We start from the raw sequence: 20,988 nt of genomic DNA, 5'->3' as shown, positions 1-20,988 counted from the left end.
GCTCTCTCCTGCTGCTGGGCAGGTCGTCATCTCGCAGCAGGAATTGGAGGGGGCGGTCGCTACTTCTGGCGCCGCTTTGGTAGTCTCCTCCCATGGCACGCCCTCCTTTCTCCTCTGCGCTCCCTGTGTCGCTGCAATGGCGGCGGTTTTTGGCGCGAACTTTTGGCGGCAAATGACAACCCGCAGTCTTTGCGATAAAGTACAGTCCCAACACAGCAAATCACAGTTCCAAGGCACACATGACCTGATTCTTCAGGCTTAAGTAGATCCTGTTCGTGACGCCAAGTTGGAGCGCCCCCACACCGCCGCAGGGCCGAGGGGTACCCGGAGCCGGGCCTCTGGGATCTCAGTCCTGGGGTTGTCACGGTGGCTAGACCCGGTCCGTGGCCCTGTCTGTCAGTGGGGGACGTCCGGTGCAATAAGTGGTGTTGTAACGGTGCAGTTGTGGGGTGCAGGTCGCGATAAATAATGAGGACACCAGGTTGCAGTCTCTTTACCTCTTTACTGAAGATCTCTGGGTCCTCAATCCAGAATACGGCTCACCAGGCTGCGCAAGTCCGGCCGATCCAATGACACTTCCAGAGTTCTCTTCACAGGAGGAAATCTGTGCCTTCCCCCTAGCGCTATGTGTTGTAGTCCTTCCCTGCTGTGCTTACGGAAAGTACCCCACAACTGTTGTGTCTGTTTCTGATGTTCCCTCACAACTCGACTAGATGATGTTCTGCTAATCCTCCGTCCCTCCCTGAGGTTCGGGTAGGAACGGCACCCGTTTGATGGGTAGGCCTGGAGTTCTTCCGGGACCCTAGAGACGCCCCTCTCCCACAATTGCCTCCCAAGACTTCATAGGTGATTTGAGTTAGACAGCCCGCCTGAGACTGACTGTCCTGCCGCTGTTTGGAGTATTGCTTGAAGCTGAATGTTGTTCTACTCCCTCGGCGTTCCGGCCACCGGTATTGCGCCTCAGTAGGATGTTGCTCCGGTCTTACAGCACGACTCCTACTGGTATTTCTCCTTTGCGTGATCCCGTTTCTCACTCAGCACAATCTATCTCTCTTCTAATCCTTTCTTGGGCACCGCCGCTACCCGGAGCAGGCACGGTCCCGTTACGTTCGTTCTTGTTGCCAAGCCTCTGTCAGGATCCCACCCCTGACAGAGACCCTACTGTATCTTCCCCTACAACACCCTCTGCCACAAGGTGTTGCCTGGTTCCAACCCAGTCAGCTTTCTGATCTAACTTCCTGCCTGACCCCCAGTTTACCCACTATGGTGGGGAGTGGCCTAATGAATAGCACCCTTAGCTCCCCCCGGAGGCCCGGCTGTGAAATGTATTGGTGTCTGTGATACCTGATCAGATGAACTCCTTCAGTGCCATCGGACGCACCATAGCTCCCCATAGTGGTGGAGCCACAGTACTGCAACGACCAGGACTCTGGGGCGCTGCATTTACATTCACCAGCCACCAGAGCTAATAACAGCTGTTTGTTGGGGTGCTGTTTTTTTGATTCCCACCCATCCGAGGTTGATGAAGATGAGAGGTAATCAGAATTATATGTCAATACAACCACTTTGAGTATTGTAGAGGATTTTATTCTCTGGTAGCCACTTGGATGCGCACAGGGTTTTTGTATCCAAAGAGAATAAAGTTTATTGCCCTTCATAAACTTTACATCGCCAAAATGGAAACATTTCTTCAGCACAAATGAATAATAAAACAGTCCTCTCTGGTTAAGGCAAAGTACATCAAAACGGTCTCACCACCTTGTCATTAGAGCACTTCTGATCCACCATGAACTGTCTTTCTCCTGCTCTAACACAATACGCACACTGCTGAGCTAACACAGCTGCCTGTTATTAGACCTGTAAGACTCAAACTAGATTATGGGAGAGACCTTTTCCACCCACGCTCTTTTGGTCGCTTCTAAATCCTGGAACCAAAATCCAATAAAAAATAAAACCATCTCAATAACCTTTTGTTACTGGTACACTTTCTCCTGGGATTTACATCACTGAGGCCAACCATCTTGGCAACTCATATCTGCAGTGTAGGACCTTATCTCCTGCTTTCATACAGTCTCCTAAAATCTACTTCACTTTTAACATTCGTTACTGTCAGGGATACGATATTTATGAGGACTTTTCTAATCCCGCAAATCCCTGATATCACAGGCCGGAGGGGTCACTAGTACTACCTAGTGTTACCAATAAAAACGTCAACTCGTCCCGCAAAAAACAAGACCTCACATGCCTCTGTGGACCAAAATATGGAAAAATTCTAGCTCTCAAATTGTGGTAACGCAAAAAAATATTTTTTTCAATAAAAAGCGTCTTTTAGTGTGTGACGGCTGCCAGTCATAAAAATCCGCTAAAAACCCTCTATAAAAGTAAATCAAAACCCCCTTTCATCACCCCCTTAGTTAGGGAAAAATAAAGAAATAAAAAAATGTATTTATTTCCATTTTACCATTAGGGTTAGGGCTAGGGTTAGGGTTTGGATTACATTTACGGTTGGGATTAGGGTTAGGGGTGTGTTTGAATTAGGGTTTCAGTTAGAATTGGGGGGTTTCCACTGTTTAGGGACATCAGGGGCTCTCCAAACGCGACATGGCGTCCGATCTCAATTCCAGCCAATTCTGCGTTGAAAAAGTAAAACCAAGCTCCTTCCCTTCCGAGCTCTCCCGTGCGCCCAAACAGGGGTTTACCCCAACATATGGAGTATCAGCGTACTCAGGACAAATTGGACAACAACTTCTGGGGTCCAATTTCTCTTGTTACCCTTGGAAAAATAAAAATTTTGGGGGCTAAAAAAAAATTTTTTGTAGGAACAAAATGATTTTTTATTTTTACAGCTCTGCGTTATAAACTGTAGTGAAATACTTGGGGATTCAAAGTTCTCACAACACATCTAGATAAGTTCCTAGGGGGGGTCTAGGTTCCAATATAGGGTCACTTGTGGGAGGTTTCTACTGTTTAGGTACATTAGGGGCTCTGCAAACGCAATGTGACGCCTGCAGACCATTCCATCTAAGTTTGCATTCCAAATGGCGCTCCTTCCCTTCGGAGCTCTGCCATGTGCCCAAACGGTGGTTACCCCCACATATGGGGTATCAGCATACTCAGGACAAATTGCACAACAACGTTTGGGGTCCAATTTCTCCTGTTACTTTTGGTAAAATACAAAACTGGAGGCTAAAAAATAATTTTTGTGGGAAAAAAATGTTTATTTTCACTACTCTGCGTCATAAACTGCAGTGAAACACTTGGGGGTTCAAAGCTCTCACAACATATCTAGATAAGATCCTTAGGGGGTCTACTTTCTAAAATGGTGTCACTTTTGGGGGTTTCAATTTTGCATTGAAAAATCAAACGGCGCTCCTTCCCTTCCGAGCTCTGCCATGCGCCCAAACAGTGGTTTACCCCCACATATGGGGTATCAGCGTACTCAGGACAAATTGCACAACAACTTTTGGGGTACAATTTCTTCTGGTACCCTTGGGAACATAAAAAATTGGGGGCGAAAATTTCATTTTTGTGAAGAAATATATTTTATTTTTACGGCTCTACATTATAAACTTCTGTGAAGCACTTGGTGGGTCAAAGTGCTCACCACACATCTAGATAAGTTCCTTAGGGGGTCTACTTTCCAAAATAGCGACAGTTGTGGGGGGTTTCAATGTTTAGGCACATCAGGGGCTCCCCAACGCAACATGGCGTCCCATCTCAATTCCAGCCAAAATTGCACAACAACGTTTGGGGTCCATTTTCTCATGTTACCCTTGGTAAAATAAAACAAATTGGAGCTGAAGTAAATTTTTTGTGAAAAAAAATTAAATGTTCATTTTTTTTTTAAACATTCCAAAAATTCCTGTGAAGCACCAGAAGGGTTAATAAACTTTTTGAATGTGGTTTTGAGCACCTTGAGGGGTGCAGTTTTTAGAATGTTGTCACACTTGGTTATTTTCTATCATATAGACCCCTCAAAATGACTTCAAATGAGATGTGGTCCCTAAAAAAAAGTGGTGTTGTAAAAATGAGAAATTGCTGGTCAACTTTTAACCCTTATAACTCCCTAACAAAAAAAATGTTGTTTACAAAATTGTGCTGATGTAAAGTAGACATGTGGGAAATGTTACTTATTAAGTATTTTGTGTGACATATGTCTGTGATTTAAGGGCATAAAAATTCAAATTTGGAAAATTGCAAAAGTTTCAAAATTTTCGCCAAATTTCCGGTTTTTTCACAAATAAACTCAGGTAATATCAAAGAAATTTTACCACTATCATGAAGTACAATATGTCACGAGAAAACAATGTCAGAATCACCGGGATACGTTGAAGTGTTCCAGAGTTATAACCTGATAAACGGACAGTGGTAAATTGTAAAAATTGGCCCGGTCATTAACGTGCAAACCACCCTCGGGGCTTAAGGGGTTAATATTTTCTATGACAGTTACATACAAAGATATATTTCAGCATCTTTGTGGTATATTAGTCAAGAGTTTTAAATTGCTGGTCAAACCAATCGTCCATTAACTCCTTTCTGACATATGACGTACTATCCCATTGAGGTGGTATGGGCCCGTATGACCACCGACGGGATAGTACGTCATCACCGATCAGCCGCGCTCACGGGGGGAGCTTGGCCGATCGGGGCCGGGTGTCAGCTGACTATCGCAGCTGACATCTGACACTATGTGCCAGGAGTGGTCACGGACCGTTCCTGGCACATTAACCCCCGGAACATCGATCAAACATGATCGCAGCCTTCCTGCGGCATAGGGAAGCATCGCGAAGGGAGGGGGCTCTCTGCGTGCTTCCCTGAGACCCTCAGAGCAACGCGATCACATCTCCTACCTCCTCCTCCCTGCAAGCCCCGGATCGCTGATCAGCGATCTGACACTATATAGTCATGTCCCGCCCGGGACAAAGTAAACAAGTAAAAAAAAAAAAATATTTACCAGTAAAAAAAAAATATATATATTGTTCCAATAAATACATTTCTTTATCTAAAAAAACCCAAAACAATAAAAGTACACATATTTAGTATTGCCGCGTCTGTAACGACCCGACCTATAAAACTGTCCCACTAGTAAACCCCTTCAGTGAACACCGTAAAAAAAAAAAAAAGAGGCAAAAAACATTTATCATACCGTCGAACAAAATGTGGAATAACACGCGATCTAAAAGAGGGATATAAAAAAAACATGGTACCGCTGAAAACGTCATCTTGTCCCGCAAAAAACAAGCCACCATACAGCGTCATCAGCGAAAAAATAAAAAACTTATAGTCCTCAGAATAAAGCGATGCAAAAATAATTATTTTTTATGTAAAATCATTTTTATCGTATAAAAGCGCCAAAACATAAAAAAAATATAAATGAGGTATCGCTGTAATCGTACTGACCCGAAAAATAAAACTACTTTATCAATTTTACCAAACGTGGAAAGGTATAAACGCCCTCTCACCCCCAAAAAAAAGAATTCATGAATTGCTGGTTTTTGGTCATTCTGCCTCATAAAAATCGGAATAAAAAGCGATCAAAAAATGTCACGTGCCCGAAAATGTTACCAATAAAAATGTCAACTCATCCCGCAAAAAACAAGACCTCACATTACTCTGTGGACCAAAATATGGAAAAATTATAGCTCTCAAAATGTGGGGACGCAAAAACAATTTTTTGCAATAAAAAGTGTCTTTTAGTGTGTGACAGCTGCCAATCATAAGAATCCGCTAAAAAAAGCGCTATAAATAGTAAATCAAACCCCCCTTCATCACCCTCTTAGTTAAGGAAAATACTAAAAATTTAAAAAATGTATTTATTTCCATTTTCCCGTTAGGGCTATGGTTGGGGCTAAAATTAGGTTTAGGGTTGGGGCTAGGGTTAGGGTTGGGGCTAAATTTAGGGTTGGGGCTAAAGTTAGGGTTGGGGCTAAGGTTAAGGTTGGGGCTAAAGTTAGGGTTAGGGTTTGGATTACATTTACGGTTGGGATTAGGGTTAGGGGTGTGTTTAGGGTTGGCATTAGGGTTAGGGGTGTGTTGGAGTTAGGGGTGTGGTTAGAGTTGGGATTAGGTTTAGGGGTGTGTTGGGGTTAGAGGTATGGTTGGGATTAGGGTTAGGGACGTGTTCGGGTTAGGGGTGTGGTTAGGGGTATGGTTCTGGTTGGGATTAGGGTTAGGGGTGTGTTTCGGTTAGGGTTTCAGTTAGAATTGGGGGGGTTTCCACTGTTTAGGCACATCAGGGGCTCTCCAAACGTGACATGGCGTCCGATCTTAATTCCAGCCAATTTTGCATTGAAAAGTCAAACGGCACTCCTTATGTGGTTTACCCCCACATATGGGGTATCAGCGTACTCAGGACAAATTGCACAACCACTTTTGGGGTCCAATTTCTTCTGTTACCCTTGGGAAAATAAAAAATTGGGGGCGAAAAGATCATTTTTGTGAAAAAATATGATTTTTTTATTTTTACGGCTCTGCATTATAAACTTCTGTGAAGCACTTGGTGGGTCAAGGTGGTCACCACACATCTAGATAAGTTCCTTAGGCGGTCTACTTTTCAAAATGGTGTCACTTGTGGGGGGTTTCAATGTTTAGGCACATCAGGGGCTCTCCAAATGTGACATGGCATTCCATCTCAATTCCATTCAATTTTGCATTGAAAAGTCAAATGGCTCTCCTTCCCTTCTGAGCTCTGCCATGCACCCAAACAGTGGTTTACCCCCACATATGGGGTATCAGCGTACTCAGGACAAATTGCACAAAAACTTTTGGGGTCCAATTTCTCCTGTTACCCTTGGTAAAATAAAACAAATTGGAGCTGAAGTAAATTTTTTGTGAAGAAAAGTTAAATGTTCATTTTTTGTTAAACATTCCAAAAATTCCTGTGAAACACCTGTGGTTTTGAGCACCTTGAGGGGTGCAGTTTTTAGAATGGTGTCACACTTGGTTATTTTCTATCATATAGATGTCATGATCTGCTTAGTTTGTGGGATTAGGTAGTTCAGAGGTTTATCTGCACGGCCTCACTATGGGATTCTGGGAGGCTTCTTATAGCCTCATTGTGGGGTCATTCCTGGTCGCTTATACTCTGACTGTTGGCCGAGTGTGTGTGACCCTGTTGTGCCTGTGTCTGTGCTTTGTGCCTTTGTTACTTTATGCTTGTCTGGTTCTGATCTGGTTCTGTCCCCGTTTAGAGTTCTGTCTGTCCTTCCTGTACTGCGCTGCTATCTCCGTGTATGACTCCTTGCTTACGTTCCGACTATTCTCTGATTGCCCCTCCTGTACCGCGCCGCCCTCTCCGTGTATGACCCCCGCCTGTCTGACCTGGGTTCCCCTCTCCTCTACTTCAGGTTCCCTGTAGAATCCTGCACTCATCTCCAGCTGCAGGACGCTAAGCCCTGCCCCCTGTAGTCACATGATCGTAGGTCCTTCTGTTCTCTTCCATACTCCGCACGCTGCTCAGGTCCCATCTGCCTGAGCTTTCCCTGCGGTATCTAACCCCGGGCTCTCCCGCAGTGTGGGTGAGTCAGCCTGTTCAGCTGTGGCAGTGCGCCGGTGCTGACAGGATCCTGATAATAGACCCCTCAAAGTGACTTCAAATGTGATGTGGTCCCTAAAAAAAAAATGGTGTTGTAAAAATGAGAAGTTGCTGGTGAACTTTTAACCCTTATAAATCCGTAACAAAAAAAATTTTGGTTCCAAAATTGTGCTGATGTAAAGTAGACATGTGGGAAATGTTACCTATTAAGTATTTTGTGTGATATATCTCTGTGATTTAAGGGCATAAAAATTCAAATTTGGAAAATTGTGAAATTTTTTGTTAAATTTCCATTTTTTTCACTAATAAGCGCAGGTAATATCAAATAAATTTTGCCACTATCATGAAGTACAATATGTCACAAGAAAACAATGTCAGAATCACCGGGATCCGTTGAAGCATTCCAGAGTTATAACCTCATAAAGGGACAGTGGTCAGAATTGTAAAATTTGGCCTGGTCATTAACGTGCAAACAACCCTTGGGGCATTAAAACTCTAATCTACCCTGCTGCAAGTAAGCACCAATGTATATTCAGCACTGTTCCTAAGTGCAGAACTGGGGAAACCTATGGCATCATTGATGGTCACAGTGGGTTCCTGTGACCATTTGGTCAGAATGTATATAGTACATAAAAAAAAAATAAGTCCAAAATAAAAGCACACCCTCCATTTGAACCCATATGTTCCAACATCAGCCATCCTTCATGCCTTGTTTGCAATTCACATGGGTGTCAGGTATTCATATAGTGACAGTGTGGCATTGCTGTACACTGTGTTCCAAATTATTATGGAAATAATATTTCCTCATATTTTCTCTAAATTACCTATCTGAATTGCAGTCATTGTTATTTTCCAGTCATCTACTATTCTAGTATAATTGCAATGTTTTGGAACAAACTGCCTATGAAAACAGTATCTTTTTAAAAAAAATAAACACTCAAGATGCATGTTCCAAATTTTTACGCACAACAGAGTTTTTAACCTTTTTTTTATTTTGAACAAAAAAAAATGGTCAATTGTGAAGTTATAAGCATTATCAGCTTATTACAAAATGAAATCAAACAGTTTTCAAGTGAAAACTTTATTCTAGGTGCTGTTACATTTGCACATAGGACCCCTTGTTCGAAAGAAGCTTCTGAACTCTCTCGTCCATTGAATTTGTCAGTTTTTGGATGGTTTCTGCTTCAATTGTTTTGCATGTGGACAGAATACCCTCCCAGAGCTGTTGCTTAGATGTGAACTGCCTCCCGCCATCATAGACACTCCTTTTGATGATGCTCCAGAGGTTCTCAATGGGGTTGAGGTCAGGGGAAGATGGTGGCCACACCATAAGTTTGTCCTCTTTTATGCCCATAGCAGCCAGAGATGCAGATGTGTTTTTTGCAGCATGAGACAGTGCATTATCATGCATGAAAATGATCTTGCTGCGGAAAGCACAGTTCTTCCTCTTGAACCGCAGGAAGTGTGGTTTTAGAAACTCCAGATAGATTATGGAGTTCATCTTTACCCCTTCAGGGATCATAAAGGGGCCGACAATCTCTTTCCCCATGATTCCAGCCCAAAACATTACTCCACCTCCTCCTTGTTGGCGCCTTAGCTGTATTTTCATGGGGTGTCCATCAACCAGCCATCCTCCACTCCATCCATCTGGACCATCGAGCGTTGCACGGCACTCATCAGTGAACAAAACAGTTTGGAAGTCAGTCTTCATGTATGGTTTGGCCCACTGGAGCCGTTTCTGCTTGTGTGCAGTGGATAGAGGTGGTCGACAGGATGGCTTACGCACAGCTGCAAACCTCTGAAGGACCCTGCATCTTGTTGTTCTGGGGATGTTGGAGGCACCAGCAGCTTCAAAAACTTGTCTGCTGCTATGACAAGGCATTTTTGCAGCTGCTCTTTTAATCTTATACAATTGCCTGTTGGAAAGAGTCCTCAATTTTTCCTTATCAGCACGCACGTGTGCTGGGAATCCGCTACATACTTCTTGATTGTGCGATGATCACGATGAAGTGTCTTGGTAATGTTGATTGTAGTCATGCCTTGACCTAAATACTCCACAATTTGTTGCTTCTCAGCAGCCGACACATCCTTTTTCTTTCCCATTTTGGCAAAAAATGTAGGCTGCTTAATAATGTGGAACAGCCTTCTTAAGTAGTCTTGCCTTTATTTGGACACACCTGCCAAACTAAATTGCACAGGTATCTGCAATTGCTTTCAGTGATATAAAGAGCCCTGACACACATCACCATCAATGAGTTTAAATGACAAACAAAAAAATTCTAACCTTATCACTCCTAAACTCTTTGTGCATAATAATTTGGAACACAGTGTATATAGCACAAGCGATCGGACAATCGCATCCTTTAAGTCCCCTAATGGGATGAACAATAACAGTGAAAATTTAAGAAAAAAATGTTTAAAATAAAAGAAAAAAGCTAAAAGTTCAAATCGCCCCCATCTTTCCCCCATTCAAGATAAAAATATTAAAAATATACACATGTGGTATCACCGCATTCATAAAAGTCCGATTTACCAAAATATAAAAATAACCCAATCTGTAAATGCTGTAAATGAAAAAAATTAAAGGAGGCCAAAATTATGTTTTTTTTGTTCACCGCAATTCCACAGCAAGGCAGCAACAAGCGATTTAAAAAGTAACATCTATCCCAAAATGGCATTATAGTACAGTCAAAATACGGTTTGACCCGGAACAAATTCCAAGAAAGCGTTTTATGATTTTTTTTTATTACTATTATATGTGGGGAACAACATATTACAAGTTTTCCAAAAATTGATCACCACAAAGGTCCTAACTATGACGTCATAAGACGATGACAGCCATCACACTAAAAATAACGAATATTTCCCTATTTCAAAGCTGTAGCTTTAGGTTACAGAAGAGTTTGCATTTTGTATACTATATATTTTCATATAACAATTTTTATACAAAGTTTTATACTAACTACATGGACAGGCGAGGTCATGACGTCATCGAATGATGTTATGACATATATGTACATTTCTAGAAATTATAGAATTAATGCACAGTGCATTTTAAGACCTACTTCATCACTGAATAAGCGTGTCAGCTCAATAGTCACTATTTTCATCATCAGACACTGCTTCCTCAACTCATATTGTCACAATGCCCTTCTTGACATGGTCCGCATACCCGTGAACAGGTAAGTCCGTGTCTTTTGCAATTGCACCGAAGTGTACTACAACCACGAGAACAATTGCAGTGAATTATTTTAAGAAGTGTTTCTGGCACAGGTGAAGTATCCATCATCACTGGAACTAGACTGTTGTTCTGCAATTCCCATCCCCATTCAGTAGTGTCCATGGCCTCACCATTGTCCATCCAAAGCATCACTTGGAGGTAACTCCGAAGGGCATGATACTTCATTGCAGAGGAGGTCGGTGGCAGTCGTTCAGGTGTAACAAAAATTTTGGCTGAACCAACTTTTTTGCAGAGAGTAGAATACCTCATTGCAGACAGATTGTCTCCAGGTTTGCCACCATCACTTTACACCCAGCGTCTTCAATCTCAGCTCTGTTTTTGTTAGATGTGGAAAAGATTTTAGCACAGCTACTTAAGGCCGAGTCTCCCTTCAAAACCTTGTGTAGACCGAGTTTTTTTCCGATTCCAAAAAACGCGGAAGTGGTATCGCAACCCGTGAATGCATGAAGGAACAGAAGACTGCTGCAGACATGGTTTCCCAGGAACTTCTTCATAACCTTAATCTCATATACTTTTGTAAGGAGGTGAAACACAAGAAGAGTCTGGGGGTGGTTACCTTCTCGGCTCTGTGCCTGGAACCATTGAGCTGTGCTGCAGGTTCCCCAGGGGGCAGACTTAGAGACTGGGATCGGAAGGAAGCCGGGCAGAGAGCGGGAAAGGCACGCGCGCAAGGAACAGAGCAGCGTGAGCAGCGGTCAGAGCAGGGTGCAGCTGCGCTCTGGGAGAGAGAGAGCTCCCAGTCAGAGGACAAATGCAGGGAGATTGCCCAGAAAGACTGCCTCTTGAGAGTACATAAAGCAGACTCTGCTGTGACTGGAGAGGGATGCTTTGAGACCCGTGTAGAGACATTGGCCCGTGCAGAGACTGCGACCCCCTGGTACCCGCGTTATCAGTGCAGAGCCCCTGATTCCTGGTGAGAGACTTAATAGTGCAGAGCCCCTGATTCCTGGTGAGAGACTTAATAATAGACTGACCATCGTTTTCCCGGGATAGGCTGTGCTGTGAAAGCTAAAGACTCAGAGCCTGTGCATATCACATTTACTCCTGAAACCCCAGGCAGCGGGCTCCTACAAACTACTCCGCCCACAGACAACAGAGGGATGACAAGTGCCGCTGTTTCTCGGTGCCTACGTTGGAGAAGACGACCCTTCAAGCAAATCCTCATTAGACTGATAAGTGTTCTTTTCTCAAGAAATCCTGCTTACTTCTGTTACATTGTTTGACTCCCATATTTTTGCACTGTTTTATTGCTAGTTATTTTCCTTTGCTTCCTCCCTGCGAGGAGAACCTGATTCCTGTTATTAAACACCTCAACTGTTGGTCTGTCTGTTCCGTGGTGACATACTCAGTACCTGCATACTATTACACTGTTGCAGGACTCCCTTTATCCGAGTAGAAATAAAGCTTGTTGCCATCGCTGGTTGACGCGTGATGAAGTAACAACACCAAAAGATCTGTATCTTCGTCAATGAGACTAGTACTTTTGTTGGATGACATTGACACTGCTGCCTTAACAATCTCCACATCTGCATCCCCCTCTGATTGTATTACGTGGCAACCTCTGTCATTTATGTGCTGTGAGAGATTGATAAGAGACTTTTTGCTCTCCACATTCGAAAGGAAGTCCTCCTTTTTCCTGACAAATTTCGTTCCTTCAGCAATATTCACTTTGTTACTTGTTCGTTTTTTGCACCTTCGCTGATGGGTAATGTCCTTAGTGTTTGGTCCTCCAATGTAACCATCAAATACTATCAAATACTATGAGAAGGCCCCTTCCCATCTAACTTGATGATAATATGATCGATGTTGTCCGCAGCGAACAGCAGTGCCGTATCCAGTCTATCTATGGTACCACCGAGTACATCCTGGCCAACAGAAGTGGCAGCGTTTTCCTCGAATCGCTGAACTTCCGAATATGATGAACAATATCCCATGGCTGAGAGACTGTCTACAAGAAATCGAGACCTGAAATGATGATGGAGCTGGACTGCTAACCCAAGCTGCAATGGAGCTTCTACAGCCCTGGGACGTACAGTCTAAACAACTGATTGTCCAATGCTTGCGACCTTTCTGTGAATGTCCTTTCCAACAAAGAGGGTTTCAAGCAAGCAAAGCAAACTCAGGGTGAGATAATCTAAGGCAGACTGACATTCAAGCGAAGAAGTCTTCGGATATTCATCGGTTAAAGATGGGATCTTAGACTTGATATCGCTCTTGATTAGTTTGACCACAGTCTCTATGATGGCTCTTTTCTGGGCTTCTTCATCCGTTTCCTGACTACGGAAATAGTCCCTCAGAGTTATTCTGGTCTTTTCACGGAATGTTACAATGTTAGGCAACCCTTCACACTCTGCTATGAATAGCGAATCGCCATACCTCTCCTCCAGCCTATACCTCAGCCATTTATTACTATAGGCAGCACTGTCTCCTTCTACAAGATACTCCGTCATTTTCTTTGCAAGATCTGTGACAGTCAGTTGCTCTTCATCGTTGTCCTCGAGAAATGCACACATTCTCAAGAACGCTTGCTCTTGGTCCATGTTCATTGGCCTCCCTACCTTCCACGGTTTCTTTGTAGTAGATCCACCACCATGACGCATAGGAATTCGTAATTTGTTTGAAAGTTAATGTCGATGATACAGTCAGCAGCATGTAAGTCCTTCCCAAAGTACGCGATTCTCCCTTGAGTGGTGATTGCCCAGTCATCATTACGCTGTTTGCAATATGACATGATGGACCTTACAAATCCATCCATTTTAACAAAGCTATAGTCATCCAAATCACTACTAGATCTTGTCTTCACCACTTCATGTCCACAGAACAAACACTGCGTTGTGCAATCATAGGATCCAGTAGACACCCCCGTGTACCTCTCTTCGCAGGCTAACGATGAACGGAAGTAGCTTTCTTATGCAAGTCTATTTCTTGTTTGTGTAGTTCATACGACATCTCTTGTGCACCACTGCTCCAGCAGCTACCATAGTGCTAATGCCCCTCTCAATACTGGCTTTATTAATCCCTTCAGCTCCTTTTGCACCAATCACCACTCTTTCTCCGTCATCTTCTACTTCATGGCTGCATAAGGGGCAAGTTTCTTGACTTTCCATCATTCTCAGCTCTGTAAAAGAAGATAAAAAAATTGTTAAATAATAAATATAATAATAGTAGTAATTGTAAAAGAAATATGATAGACACTGAAAGGCAAGTCGCATTTAACATTTTACAGCTTTGGCGGCCATATTCTTTGACGTCACATTTGGACCCTTTGTGGTAACCCTATCTTGGTAAACTTTTAGTATGTTTTTTCCTACATGTAATACTAAAAAAAAACAACAATAAAACGCTTTCTTGGAATTTGTTCAAGGTAAAGTATTTTTTTTTTTCGTATTTTGACTGGACTATTAATAAAAATGTGGTCTTGACCCGCAAAAAATAAGTCAGCACATAATTCCATCGGCTGAAAAATAAAAATGTTACAGGTCCCGGAAAATGGAGACACCGCCCAAAGAAATTTTATTTTGGAAATTTCTAATTTTTTTTTCCTCATTAAAATAATAAAAAACTGAATATATTGGGTATTGCCGTTGTCGCATTAATGTGGAGAATCATATTGCAAGGTCATTTTTACCACATAATGTACAGCGTGAAAAAACAATTTCCAAAAAACAAAGTCCGAATTGGGTAGGTTTTTTTGTAAGAGTTTCACCACACTTGGATTTTTTTTTCCTATTTTCCAGTAGACTATGTGGTGAAACCAATGGTGTCATTCAAAAGTACAACTTGTCCCATAAAAAACAAGCCCTCATATGTTTATGTGGATAGAAAAATAAAGTTATGACTCTTGGAAGAAGGGGAGGAACAAAACAAATGCAAAAATGGAAATTGGTCTTGTCATGAAGAGGTTAAGACTATAAAGACTACATTGTTCCAAAAAATGAAATTTTGTTAAGGCTGTGAAAGCCCCAGATACCTCCAGTCATTAGAGGTCTTCTGATGAAAACCTACAGGTTATCTATTTGGCCACTATGTTTGTATGATTGCTACAGATGGATCCAGTAACAGTACTACTCCAGAAAGTTCTCTGTGTACTGGTGGCTGCCCAAAAGAATATTCCTGCATCCTGTCAGATCATCAGGTAAATGGACTTGGCAAATACCAACATGAAAATGTGAATTCACAGTGCATAATCCAGTGTGGGTAGATTTTACAATGTTTGTCATCACATTTATTACAATATCTCTCTGTCTGTTTAGGATGAAGAATTGAGTGCTATTAATATTAAAGTATTAGATGGAGAAGAAGAAACCTATATAAGCACTGACGAGCAGTGTAAGGAAGAGGAAGCCAGTGCTGACATATATCCAGGTCAGTAATTAGGAATTGATTACAGAAAGGCTTCATACAATACATTCTACTTGCTTGGTCTTTATGGCAGTCTGGTAGGAAATGAGGAATCGGACTCTTGGTCTCCTCACATTGTCGTAATATTTATACTAGTGTTCGCTCTTTCAGTAACTGATCTGTAACCACTACGGATAGGATAGCGTTTATTGTATATAGCACACGTTCTCTGCTCTAAATGTTGTGCCAGGAAATTGGGGCTGCTTAATTTTTTCCACCCTACCAAACTACAGTGCTGACATTAAAATATAGGCTAAGCCTGACTGACTGGTCTCTCCATGTACCAATAGAGAGTGACCTGTCAAGTCAAGCTTAGCCTGATGAGGGAACTAGACAGCAGACACTTTTTCTTAGGCTTGATTCTTAAAATTAATTTTTTTTTCTCAAACTCAGCAGCCATCAGATCTGTAGGGGCCTTATTTCCCACACCTTTGCCAATCAACTAATTGAATGAGCCACAGCACTCCATCGATTGCCTTGTACTCTGTTATCACACAGCGTCATGGTTTCAATAATATCCTAGTTTGCTACTTCAGTTCACTGCAACCCCTTCCCCTTCAAGAGAAAGGGACTAAGCAGCAAAAGCAGCCACACACAATGCTACTGAGAGGAGTCATCGCAAACTCTTTTAACAGCTGATCAAGGGGGCGTGTCCTAGCTGGCCATCTGAGTGGACACAGGGAAGAGTGCTCCCGCTGCTAAAGGGACAAATATCCTGTGCAAACGTTGATTACTGGACTTTTTTGCCACAAACCGGTTAGCTGAAGGTCTGGGGAGCAAAGCCGTGCTGAGTGCTGGATCCGGCATCAGAGGCAATGACCAGACGGAGGCAGAAGGATGCAGGTGCTGGCGATGCAGGAGCCAGCCAAGATGGCACCGAGGTCAGAAAAGAAGCTGACAGGGAGAACGCCGCATGTCAACGGCGTATGGAGGTGACGTCGAAGCTTCAGCAGTATGCCAGAGTGGAAGCTGCGGGGAGGCAGAGCAAGGAACCGGAGCTGGAGCTGATAAGGAGGAGGAGAATACAGTCCTCGCTGCAAAGCATGAGGTACAGAGGGGGAAGGAGAGAGGCAGCATGGTGGGGGCAGGGGGGGACCTGAAGGCTTAATGCAGAAAGAGGAGCTGACCCTCAGAGACGTTGTTGTGCTGATATCCTCGTGCCAGCAATCCCTGAATTCCCTAGCCCTGCAGATGCAGGAGGTAAAAGGGGACACAGCACAGATTAATGCAGCCCTGCAAAAGATGGACAGACGTATGAGAGCGGTGGAGGAGAGGGTGAGCACGGCAGAAGACCTGTTATGATCCGGTGACCTTGGAGCCGCATGAGAGACTTTCTCAGGAGTAGGTGGTACCTGTACTGACCGCAAACCCTAAACTAACACCGCAACTAGAAGTAGCCGTGGGATGTACCTAACACGTCCTAGACACCTCGACACAGCCGGAGGACTAAATACCCCTATAGATGGAAATGGGAATTCTATCTTGCCTCAGAGCAGAACCCCAGAGGATAGGCAGCCCCCCACAAATATTGACTGTGAGTATAAGAGGAAAAACACACGCAGGCAGAAAAACAGGATTTAGCAAAAGAGGCACTTCTAGCTAAACAGAAAAGGATAGGACAGAATTCTAAGCGGTCAGTATTAAAATCCTAAAAATATCCACAGCAGATAATACAAATATACTACATCTAACTAAAGACATAGAAAGTATATCTGCATCTCCTGAGAATCCAGCATGACTGAAAAATCCAAACAAGGTCTAAGCTGGACAAAAACACAATGAATAGCACTGAATTGCAAAGCACACAGCATGTGTGCACAGAGACAAAAAAACAGACACTTATCTTAGTTGAATTGGCAGCAGGGCATGAGGAGCCAGAGAGAGATGCAATCCCTCCAAGTACAATGGACAACTGACATTAACTCATGGATCCTGCACACCTAAATACCTAATAGAGCTGCAATCAGCAGAAACACCTGCCCTGGATTACAACCCCAAGACAACTGCACTACCACCAACAACCACCAGAGGGAGCCCAAGAGCAGAATTCACAACAGTACCCCCCCCTTGAAGAGGGGTCACCGAAACCTCACCAGAGCCCCCAGGCCGATCAGGACGAGCCAGATGAAAGGCACAGACCAAATCAGCAGCATGGACATCAGAGGCAAAAACCCAAGAATTATCCTCCTGGCCATAACCCTTCCATTTGACAAGGTACTGAAGCCTCCGCCTGGAAAAGCGAGAATCCAAAATCTTCTCAACCACATACTCCAACTCCCCATCAACCAACACAGGAGCAGGAGGATCAACCGAGGGAACAACGGGCACCACATATTTCCGTAATAAAGATCTATGGAAAACATTATGGATGGCAAAAGAGGCCGGAAGGGCCAAACGAAAGGACACAGGATTGATAATCTCAGAAATTCTATAAGGACCAATAAACTGAGGCTTAAACTTAGGGGAAGAAACCTTCATAGGAACATGATGGGAAGACAACCAGACCAAATCCCCAACCCGAAGCCGAGAACCAACACACCGACGACGGTTAGCAAAACGCTGAGCCTCCTCCTGAGACAACACCAAATTGTCCACCACATGAGCCCAAATCTGCTGCAACCTGTCAACCACAGAATCCACACCAGGACAGTCAGAAGGTTCAACTTGCCCCGAAGAAAAACGAGGATGAAAACCAAAATTACAAAAGAAGGGCGAAACCAAGGTAGCCGAACTAGCCCGATTATTAAGGGCAAACTCGGCCAATGGCAAGAAAGCCACCCAATCATCCTGATCAGCAGACACAAAGCATCTCAAATAATTTTCCAAAGTCTGATTAGTTCGCTCGGTCTGGCCATTTGTCTGAGGATGAAATGCAGAAGAAAAAGACAAATCAATGCCCAGCCTAGCACAAAAGGCCCGCCAAAACCTAGAAACAAACTGGGAACCTCTGTCGGACACAATATTCTCCGGAATACCGTGCAAACGAACCACATGCTGAAAAAACAACGGAACCAAATCAGAAGAGGAAGGCAATTTAGGCAAAGGCACCAAATGAACCATCTTAGAAAACCGGACACAAACCACCCAGATAACCGACATCCTCTGGGAAACGAGAAGATCTGAAATAAAATCCATAGAAATATGCAGGGCCGGACTGGGACTAAAATTCAGCCCTGGCATTTGAAGTTACACAGGCCCACTTGTCACACGGTGACTGTATAATACCTTTGTACACTTGCAGGCAGGGCCGGTTTTAGGCAAAGTGGGGCCCTAGGCAAAGTTTAAAATGGGGCCCCAAATGCTAACATATTGCACATCACACAAAAGCATTTCGGTTGTATTTACTTACATGCGCTGATCTCAGGCCGCTAAATGAGTTTGATCGACCATACTGAAGTTGTTCAACGCTTGTTTCCCGGCCTCTTTCCACCGTCTGAGACAGAATGATGGGACAGAACGATCACTAACAGATCACCATACAGTATCATGTTGAGAACATGTGCTGCTGAGAACAATGATTTTTGTTCCGGCAAAAACAATCTGAATATGCAGCATTTTACTTGTTTAGTAAAATATACCCCATAGTCCTCCATATATTATAATGTGCACCATAGTCCTCCATATATTAAAATACACTGCTCAGTCCTCCACAGAGCATAATACACTCCTCATAGTGCTCCATATAGTATAATGCACCGCCATAGTCATCCATGTAGTACAATTCACTTCCCATAGTATAATGCATCCCATAGTTCTTCATATAGTATAACGTATTCCCCATAGTCTTCGATACAGTATAATGCAGCCCACATACAGTATAATGCAGCCACCACCCTACAGAGTATAATGTAACCCCCCATAGAATATAATGCAGCCCCCCCAATAGAGTATGATGAAATCACCCCTCATAGAATATATATATAATACAGCCCCCCCCATAGAATTTAATGTAGCCCCAAATAGAATAGAATACAGCCCACCTCCCCATAGAATATAATGCAGCCCCATCAGAGTATGATGCAATCATCCCTCATGAAATCTAATACAGCCCCCCATAGAATATAATACAGCCCACCTCCCCATAATATATAATGCAGCCCCCCATAGTATAAGACAGCCTCCCCCATAGAATATAATATACCCCCATAGTATAACACAGCCTCCCCTACAGAATATAATATACCCCCGCAATAGTATATAACACAGCCACATAGTATATAACATGGCCTCCCCCATAGAATATAATATACCCCCTATAGTATATAGCAAAGCCCGCATAGTATATAGCACAACTTGCATAGTATATAGCACAGCCTGCATAATATAGCACAGCCCGCACAGGGGTATATAGAGCACAGCCCGCACAGGGGTATATAGAGCACAGCCCGCACAGGGTATATAGAGCACAGCCCGCACAGGGGTATATAGAGCACAGCCCGCACAGGGGTATATAGAGCACAGCCCGCACAGGGGTATATAGAGCACAGCCCGCACAGGGGTATATAGAGCACAGCCCGCACAGGGGTATATAGAGCACAGCCCGCACAGGGGTATATAGAGCACAACCCGCACAGGGGTATATAGAGCACAGCCCGCACAGGGATATATAGAGCACAGCCCGCACAGGGGTATATACAGCACAGCACAGCCCACATAGGGGTATATACAGCCCAGCCCACACAGGGGTATATACAGCCCAGCCCACACAGGGGTATATACAGCACAGCACAGGGGTATATACAGCCCAGCCCACACAGGGGTATATACAGCAGAGCCCACACAGTATACAGCCGAGCCCACACAGGGGTATATACAGCAGAGCCCACACAGTATACAGCAGAGCCCACACAGGGGTATATACAGCAGAGCCCACACAGTATACAGCCGAGCCCACACAGGGGTATATACAGCAGAGCCCACACAGTATACAGCAGAGCCCACACAGGGGTGTATACAGCAGAGCCCACACAGGGGTGTATACAGCAGAGCCCACATCTCGTCACCCCGCCCCCCCCCCCCCCCGATAATGGCCCCACAGTCCAGTTAAAAAAAAAAAAAAACACTCTCCTCACCTTTCCTTTTGCCCGCGCTGCGCGCTGCTCCTGGCTCCTGTCTCCTGTCTCAGCAGCTGCAGTCTGCGCAGGACACAGCAGGTGCGCGATGATATGACGTCATCGCGCACCCGCAGTGTCAGAGGCAGAGCAGGGAATGATGGGAGAGGGGGCGTCAGCGGACGCTCTCTCCTCCATCATTGCATTGAACTATAGTATAGTTAAATGCGGCGGCGGCACTGGCGGGGGGGGAGGGGGAGGAACAGTGCAGCGGCCCACTACTGGCACCGGCCCTTCTGGCATTTGCCAGAAGTGCCCGATGGCCAGTCCGGCCCTGGAAATATGCGTCCAGGGCCTCTCAGGGACCGGCAAAGGCAAAAGCAACCCACTAGCACGGGAACAACAAGGCTTGGCCCGCGCACAAGTCCCACAGGACTGCACAATAGAACGCACATCACGCGACAAAGAAGGCCACCAAAAGGACCTACCAACCAAATCTCTGGTACCAAAAATACCAGGATGGCCAGCCAACACAGAACAATGAACCTCAGAAATCACTCTACTAGTCCATCTATCAGGAACAAACAGTTTCCCCACTGGACAGCGGTCAGGTTTGTCAGCCTGAAATTCCTGCAGAACTCGTCGCAAATCAGGGGAAATGGCAGAAAGGACCACCCCTTCCTTCAGAATGCCGACCGGCTCCAATACCTCAGGAGAATCAGGCAAAAAACTCCTAGAGAGGGCATCAGCCTTAACATTCT

General features: G+C 44.1%; 1 protein-coding gene across 1 annotated transcript in view; it reads left to right on the top strand.

Annotated features, from left to right (window-relative positions):
* Positions 1-20,988, top strand: part of ADAT3 (adenosine deaminase tRNA specific 3) — a 227,467-nt gene that overhangs the window by 69,625 nt on the left and 136,854 nt on the right. The window contains exons 5-6 of the mRNA XM_077250852.1: positions 14,822-14,910; positions 15,029-15,140. Of these exons, the coding sequence (XP_077106967.1) occupies positions 14,822-14,910; positions 15,029-15,140 (201 nt within the window). The remainder of the gene's footprint in view (positions 1-14,821; positions 14,911-15,028; positions 15,141-20,988) is intronic.

This window comes from Ranitomeya variabilis, chromosome 4 (genome assembly GCF_051348905.1).
Source record: "Ranitomeya variabilis isolate aRanVar5 chromosome 4, aRanVar5.hap1, whole genome shotgun sequence".
Taxonomy (NCBI): domain Eukaryota; kingdom Metazoa; phylum Chordata; class Amphibia; order Anura; family Dendrobatidae; genus Ranitomeya; species Ranitomeya variabilis.
Note: the sequence above shows the minus strand (reverse complement) of the source record. Positions and strands in the feature narration are given on the sequence as shown.